Here is an 8365-nt window from a genome sequence, read left to right on the forward strand (position 1 = left end):
GGAGCTTTTACAAAATGCTTTACTATTATTATACATGCAGAGCCTATATTTAGGCAGATTTTGACCATAAATTCTATCTACAATGATCACATCCAAATTAAATTATTATCACTAATTATATTACTTAGTATGCAAATCAATGGATTAAAAAAAGTTTTGATTATAAAGAGAAAACAGAAGACCTATAATCTGATTGATGTAACTGGTTTCTTTAAGTAAAAAATTCATTACTATAAAACTTTTTAGACATTGATGAATACTTAATTGAGTGAATAGTTTTCCCCTCATTCATCTCAGTATAAAAACAAGCAAAGGGGGGAAAGGATGTCAAAGGAGAAAACCCAAAAAGCAACTAGAATAGAGTGAATTTTGGTACGTCCGTGAGAGCAAGTGCAATAATAAATATAAAGAAGAGAGAGAGAGAGAGAGAGAGAGAGAGAGAGAGAGAGAGGGCAAAGGAAAAGAGAGGGAGAAAAAAAATCTACAAATCCAATTGCCTTATCTCATGGTCTTCTTTCTTTGCCTTTATTAATTTTCAAATATTTCTTTTTCTTTCAACAAAAGAACGTCTTGTCAACCACCCAAAGCCACGCAGTCGCTTGCCGGTTCCGGCTCGAGCTTAACCTTTCTCTCCTCCTTTCTTCAACCCTTGTCAGATCACCTCAAATTTTCCGGTTTATCTTTTGTTTTTATGAATTTTTTTGGCTATCCTTTTCGATCTTCTCTTTAGCCTGAGCAACTCTTGGTGCAATTTCACTTCAAGGCCTCCCTGACATATAACTGCAAAGAATTTCAATATTCCCTATTAATCCAAAGTTCAAGTCTACTCGATTTGATATGAAAATGGAAAAGCTTCTTGCAGTTAGATGAGTAGGGTCTCTAGCTATACTCTTTAGGATTTCTATTCCTTTATATTTACTTCTTTCTTTAGGGTTTTACGTTTTCTTTGTCTTGGCTTCAATTTCTAGCTAGAAAGACAATTTTTTGGCTTGTTTAAGCTCACCTGGGAATTCACAAAAAGGAAAAATGGATGAATATAATCAGCTAAACGAGAATAGTACTCCAAGGGGAAATTTCTTGTACGCATCTCCAGTTCTTGCACCAAATTCTTCTCCATACGGGAGAGCAAGTAGCGGCTCTAACGTGAGTAATCAGCAGGCCCAGATGCCTTTAACCTCCTTTCATCTTCAATCGAGCGAGTGCTACCAATCCGAGGCACACCCAATTGTGAAAACCGAAGCAAGCACCTCGCAACATGGCCAAAAATTTCACTACCCTTTATTGAGAGGGCATCAAGCAATTCATCACCAGCAAGAAGGGAACGAGAGCTCCAGTACTGAAGTAGAAGCTATTAAAGCCAAGATCATTGCTCATCCTCAGTACTCTAACCTGTTGGAAGCTTACATGGATTGCCAAAAGGTAAGACTTAGTCAACCAGAAAAGTATATTCGGTGAAGACAAAACTTGCTTTCAAGCTCTAGAGTATTCGATTAACTCATCGGTTCTTTATGCTATTGTCATATAGGTAGGAGCTCCGCCAGAAGTAGCAGCCCGGCTAGCAGCTGCTCGACAAGAGTTTGAGGCAAGGCAGCGATCATCGGTGACATCAAGAGACAACTCAAAAGACCCGGAACTCGATCAGTTTATGGTGATTTTGTTTCTCTTTACCCTACTCAAACCATGGTCCTTTTTGTTTCCCATGAACCTTATTCTTTGCCTTCTGATCACTTTTTAGTTTTATGACTTATTGGTAAATCCTTGTTTTTTAGTACTTTTTTTCTGACTCAAAAAATTGTGGATCCACAACCCAGGAAGCCTACTATGACATGCTAGTGAAATATCGCGAGGAACTAACGAGGCCAATACAAGAAGCATTGGATTTCATGCGGAGGATCGAAGCTCAACTTAACATGCTCAGCAATGGTCCCGTGCGGATCTTCAACTCTGGTATGTTTTTATCTCTTCGCTTTTCTATCCCGCACGCTTCTGTATATATTCACACACTTCACGAAGATGATGAGGCTTTGCTTTTCTTTTGCCTAATGCGCCAAGTATGGAAAACGAATCAGAAGAATAGATCAAAAGTTTTGTATCGTTGCAGAGATGGGAATTAACTGTGCCTTTGTTTTATACTGTCCACCAAAAAAACTGATAGTCTAATTTTGTTAGGCTTCCTTTGGAAATTGTAGACCTGAGCCTACGTCTCTCTCATTCATTCATTTGCCATTGCTTCTCTCTCCCAGTTAAGGAAAAAAGGATGACTTTGACCCATATAACGCCTTCCAATAATGAAGAAGAAAAACCCCACAAAAATTGGATCCATTGAGAGAAGGAAAACGGAGAAGAAAACCCAACAGTGAAGAAAACCGCTACCCTATGTATTCATTTAGCTTTGCAAAACCCTAGCTAATCACGAGTCTATAGTTAATTGATTGCAATGGCTTAAGAAATCTAGACTTGAAAAAGAACAAAGACAAAACGCACTTGGTTTATGCCATTGCTGGCTATATATATACACACTAATGATGAAACCACACGTTTGCTTTCTCTAATGGGTTATCTTCGCTTTTATATTCAACTAAATGAGATCTCTGACAGAACCATTCCCTATTTTAGGGTTTTGTTTTTTCCTTCCCAAAATCTGGATACTCTATTCTATTTAGTTTGTCTGCGAAATCTGATTCTGTGGGTTTTAGTACATAAATACATACCTCGAGAGATGAATGGATCATTATTGTCGTCTGTTCCCGAGTTGTTCTTCGTTTAAATCAAAAGTTGTATTTTTTTTTCCAAGAAAATATTTATAAAGGCTAGGAAAATTTGAAAACATAGGATGCTGTTCAAATCAGTGCTACCCATGTAGCCTGTACGGCGTTGGCAGGATATATATTTCTTTATTTGTTTTGGTTGTGTCACTCACAGTTGAGTGATCTCTTTTTTGTTTTTCCTAATTTTTTAAAATTATCAGTGAATTTTCTTTCTAGCGTTTCTTTCTGTATTGGGGGAAAGGGTACTGGGGATTCTGGGGAAGCTTGCCTGAGCCATTGTAGCATTTCACTCAAATTTAGCCTTATAAATTAGACAGAAGAAAATGCTTCAAAGATACTGATTTTGGTGAGTAAATCCCACTCAGATGGTGCACAAGAGATCTCCATTTATGGTAAATTTGTGTCTACATTTTTGTTAATGAACTATGATTATAGTCTATAGAAGCATTGGCGATTGCCCATGAAATGTTTTGCAGTTTTTGATAATTGAGTAAGAAATATGAATTTGTGCTGAATTTAGATGGATAGCCTTGTTTTCTCTCTGGATTGTTAATATTAATTTATGTTATTTAAACATTTTTCTGTGATACATTCCAAATGGATATTTCTTGCTTAATCTTTATTGTGAGAAATTACAAATCTTTGGGGATCAAGCTGATGTTGTGAAATCATGTTTGTTTTTGCCAGATTTTGTATAGTAAAAGTCGTTGACTCCTTGTCTGTACAACTTGAAAAACCTGATAATATTAAAACCTTGAATGCACCATGAATTGGAGAGTACTGCTAACATTTCCTAGTGTTTGCATGATAGATTTGAGCCTTTGACACACTTTGCTATTGCAATCTGAGTTTGGATGTGGATTATAGTGTTGAAGCTTATATCATTTTGATCAAGTTAATATAAAGTGATTCATCAGTGATTTGAGGAGCAAAGATGTTTGTGCATCTTTGCAAGTCTTATTTAACAGCATAGATAATTCGTGTTAATCAACCTGATTAATTCAAGTTGGTTCAAGATATAAGAGCATTGACGTGCTAAACTTTTTCAATCTTTAATTTGCATCCTACTTTCTTATGATTTAACTGATTTCCATGCATGCATTCTATAGAAATTCAGAAGTTTGATGTGAATTGTGATCTTTATGTGTCATGACTGAAAATTTGAATATTTAGTAGTCTATTAATGCCGTCTTAATTATATTATTTTTATAATTTTTTAGTAAATTTGGTTTTTCTCTAGGACCTTCTCCTGCATTCTTATTAAACCTGTCTTGGATTTTCCCTTTTTCTAGCATAAAGATGGAATGATGGTTGTCTATTCCAACTAATGCAATTAGAATAGGATGTTGTTCCACCCATAAGGCAGTGAAGAAGGTGGGAAAAATGGTTGAGTGGTTCCTTCACTATTGATGCCTCATGATGCAGATGATCCAAATTCTGACTCAAGACATTCCCTTTTGAGGGCTAAATTTATGAGATTTTGTTGGTTTGCGTTGCTCTATGCTAATGGGAGCGTATGTCCATGCTTAAAATGGTGAGAGTCCGTTTGTCATCTTAAGAAAGGTGGGCTTGGAAGAAAGTTGTAAGTTGGTTAATTTAGATATTATCTAGCTCTTTCTCTAACACTGCTCAGAACCTTCCTCTCTCGCTTCTCTTTGGCAATATGATCAGATGGTTCTTTTTTTAAGTTTACTCTTGTAGCTGTCTTGGACACTGTATAACTTCACTGTAAGTTTGGTGAGTTATAATCTTAGTTGGTCAGCTTTGACCAAATTGAATAGGCAATGCATTCACTCTCCTTTTCCTTCTTTCCACTTTCCTACAGTCTGTCTGACTTATCTGTTGGTGGCTCCTGACTTTTGTGCAAATTGAGTGACTGTTGATTTACACGTGTCATCTCTGTAGTCGCTATCTTGCTAGGACTTCTGTTTGATTTAGTCACTGTCCTTATCCAAAAGGTTTACTGATTGAATTTATTTACGAGAAATAGTTTTAGACTTCTTTGCCAAATTCAAAAGGATGAAGACAAGTTGATATAGGTAGTTATTACCTATTATTGTTTAAGAAAACTTTAGTGTCCTCTTTGATTTGAATTCTCTGGTGCTTTCATTAATTCTATGTCAGTAATCAATTGCACTGATTCTGTGACTCTGATGATGATGATGATGCTTGTGAAGTTAGTTGTAATTGGACAGAGAATATTGTTGTTATGAAAATTTACCGCATTGTCTATTTGGTTCTCTTGTTAAGTGCTTATTTTTAAAACTTTTCTATTATAAATTAAAAACAGATGAGAAGTGTGAGGGTGTTGGTTCATCTGAGGAGGATCAAGACAATAGTGGTGGAGAAACCGAACTGCCTGAAATTGATCCACGTGCTGAAGATCGAGAACTGAAGAACCACCTATTAAGGAAATACAGTGGTTACTTAAGTAGTCTCAAGCAAGAACTCTCCAAGAAAAAGAAGAAAGGGAAACTACCCAAAGAAGCTAGACAGAAATTGCTTAGTTGGTGGGAGTTACACTACAAATGGCCATACCCTTCGGTAAGTATCTGTATATCCTCTTATATTCTTGTCTTCTTCTACCTGTTATAAATTGTTATGCTACTGAATTTCACATGAATTTTAGTTTTTATCTTAGCATGCTAAAAATCCAATGGTAATCCCACAGGAGACGGAGAAGGTGGCATTGGCTGAATCAACTGGTTTGGACCAGAAACAAATTAATAATTGGTTCATAAATCAAAGGAAGCGTCATTGGAAACCTTCTGAAGACATGCAATTCATGGTGATGGATGGTCTCCATCCACAGAATGCAGCTCTCTATATGGATGGTCACTACATGGGTGATGGTCCTTACCGTTTGGGGCCTTGATAATGTGCAATACAGCATTAAATTACCTTCTGCCTGTATCTGTGAGTGTTTGTTTAGTTACATTGCAGTCAAAGTATATGAGATCTATAGTCTTCCCTTGTTTTTCTTTCATTTGATAGAAATCAGCAATGCCCTACAACGTAATCTAGTATCTATGAATAACAAACATCCCTTCTTATAATTTTATGCATGTCTGCACATTGTGGTGATCATTGAGGATGGGGATTTTAATAGTTTGTGATTGTACCAGTTGCACAGATTTGGGATGTTTGCCTTTGTTTCTTATGTCAGAAGGCATGTTGTTGCATTTTGTAACTTTGTTGCTGTCTGAAAGTGAAAAGTATTTAAGGAGCTACTGCTGCAAGAGAGATGTAATCATGTAATCTAAATTTCACGTCTGTATGGGGCAGTGCTGCCTGTTAGGTGTATAAAATGAGAAAGTAAGTACGGGGTTGATGGAGTTTTAGTACTTTGAGAACTTCTCTATTCAGCTCATGAAGCCTGGCCATCTTGAATCATCCAAATGCTAGCATATTCTTTCCCTCATATTGATATCTTAGAATTTGTCTTGATGGATGGTTATAAACTTCTGCAAATGCGAGTGTCTATATACTTTCTAGTGTATCGTCTTTTATTTTTTTACCTCGTTTTCCCTATTCAAACTGGCTTGACAGTGAGCATTTTTGAAGAAACTTTTTACTTAAACTTTCTTCCAAATCTCGCGGGAGGAGTTTTAGCAATGGCAGTTGCCTAAAACATAGTTGATCCTTCTCCCATTGGTGCTCAGACTGCTGGTAGTAATAATCATTTGTTTCTTAGTTTTTGATTTAATATGATTGTAAATTTGTGATCATGGCAGTTTTACATGCATCTCTGGAACTGGTTAAGTGCATATGATGATCATTGATTCTAAAGGATATGGTTTGATTGGTTCGCTTGCAATGCAGTCCAGGCCAACTGCATCTAATTTATACAATACCCTTTTATGTACGTAGAAGGATTAAGAAGGGACACAAACTTAGAAAGGGTGAATCTAAACGACGACTAGACTAACGGAACAGCTTGAGATACCGATGCCATAATCCGCTAACAAAGGCATTAAGTGGCTTCTCTGATATGCCATCCACCTGACAGGAGGGGGTGTAGAAGCGCATGTGGCAGACAACGAGGAAATTGGGAAGAGATTTATCCTTTGACCAGGAGTATAAGTGAATGAAACTACTTCTCAGTTACTGAATCAGATGGATTCAAGATGTAGGTTAACCTCAACTTGATTTTTATTAACCGGTGAAGTTTAGTTGAGAGCGGGGCCTGAGTAGTAGTCCAAGTAAGAACTTCCATGCACGTGCATGTTTACGTATGTATATGCATGTAAAATTTCATGCTTAAGTAAGCTTCACGTTTAAAAATTCGAAGTCAAGTTTACAAGCATATATATTCAATCAGTGGCTTTCGTTCTTCCTTCCTTTCTTTCTTCTTTCTATCTTTCTACAAAAATATAAACAAACTAATCGAAACAGCAAAGGGTCAATAAAAGACTTAAGAATTCCCAATGCATCCATTAGGCATTTCGAAGGAAACGTTAATGGAAGGGATTAACGAAGATTCATGTATCCTTCCTGGATCAAATCTGAGGCCCGTTAGAACTGGGTTTGGGTTCATTGCTCAACCCAAGCTAGCCCACTTTGAGCTTCTCCATCTCGGTCCATGAAAGCATATCGACATCATTCGAGCCTTACATGTCATATATTCTCACTCAAGTGAGGAAGAGAAGCTTCTGCAAATTGAGAGAACTTTCTTTTTATAAATTCAATTATTGCTTTCTCGTGGTGTCTTTGAAAAGTAGTACTAACTTTTATTTAAATGAAAAAAATTCTAAAAGGAGATGGCAAGAAGCATTTTTATAATATTCTCGATTATTTAATTGATTTTTATTTATTTATTTAGTTGTTTATTGAATTGAATTGCGTCATTGCCTTCATGAGTTTCACACTCCATAATAAGGCAAATTGCAAAAAGCGTGAGAACATTCCATGTCTTAAATGATCACATTATTGAAAGAATTTCAAATCGTTTTGGATGCTTGTCCACCGCTACATTTGAAAGCCTCATGGCTCACGCCTGACTTAATTTTCCACCTTTCCATTTGCCTTCCTTTTTTTGGTGTTTGTTTATAGTAAGGATGCAATAATATTGATTTATAAATTTTATTATTTTTAATTTTAATCTCCACTAAGAAGGAGAATGAAAATAATGGGGAAGACGTATTTTGTATTCCACCAAAATTTGTTACCGACATTATTTTTTAAAAAATAATTTTAGTATTAGTAGTGTATATATCATTAAAATTGACAATTAATGTTATGTATTACGTTAAGCGTTTCAAAAGATTTAAATAAAGTGCTTTAATCCACATATCAAATAAGTAAGAGGATCTTAAAAACTTTATAAATATGGACACTTTATCATGTTAAAACATTGAGAAGAGAATAATAATCTAATGGCAAAATGGTGTCTTAATAGATGTAACCTAAACTTGACTCGCACCAATCACCTCTAGATAGGGAAAATCTAAGAATTTTTTAAATAGTGTCATAATTAAAATAATAGTAATAATAATTAACGAGTTTATTAACATTATTAATTACATAAAATTCTAATATAAGTAATATAATTAATAAAATTTTTTGACATTTTAGTGGTGTCATTTGACACTCCTTAT

At 35.6% G+C, this 8365-nt stretch overlaps 1 protein-coding gene across 1 annotated transcript; it reads left to right on the forward strand.

Moving 5' to 3' along the window:
* Positions 1–335: 335 nt before the first annotated feature.
* Positions 336–6112, forward strand: KNAT1 (homeobox knotted-like protein). The gene is made up of 5 exons (XM_007018337.3): positions 336–1419; positions 1526–1648; positions 1812–1947; positions 5059–5312; positions 5440–6112. The coding sequence occupies exons 1-5, from the start codon at positions 1027–1029 to the stop codon at positions 5641–5643; spliced, it is 1110 nt and encodes a 369-aa protein (XP_007018399.1). The 5' UTR covers positions 336–1026; the 3' UTR covers positions 5644–6112.
* The last annotated feature ends 2253 nt before the right edge of the window (positions 6113–8365 follow it).

The sequence above is a fragment of the Theobroma cacao genome, chromosome 8 (genome assembly GCF_053813885.1).
Source record: "Theobroma cacao isolate CCN51 chromosome 8, ASM5381388v1, whole genome shotgun sequence".
NCBI classification, from domain to species: domain Eukaryota; kingdom Viridiplantae; phylum Streptophyta; class Magnoliopsida; order Malvales; family Malvaceae; genus Theobroma; species Theobroma cacao.

Coding starts and splice junctions, on each gene's coding strand:
- KNAT1 (XM_007018337.3), top strand. CDS start 1,027: ATGGATGAATATAATCAGCTAAACGAGAATAGTACTCCAAGGGGAAAT. Junction 1,649..1,811: donor CGGAACTCGATCAGTTTATG/GTGATTTTGTTT, acceptor TCCACAACCCAG/GAAGCCTACTATGACATGCT. Junction 5,313..5,439: donor ACAAATGGCCATACCCTTCG/GTAAGTATCTGT, acceptor GTAATCCCACAG/GAGACGGAGAAGGTGGCATT.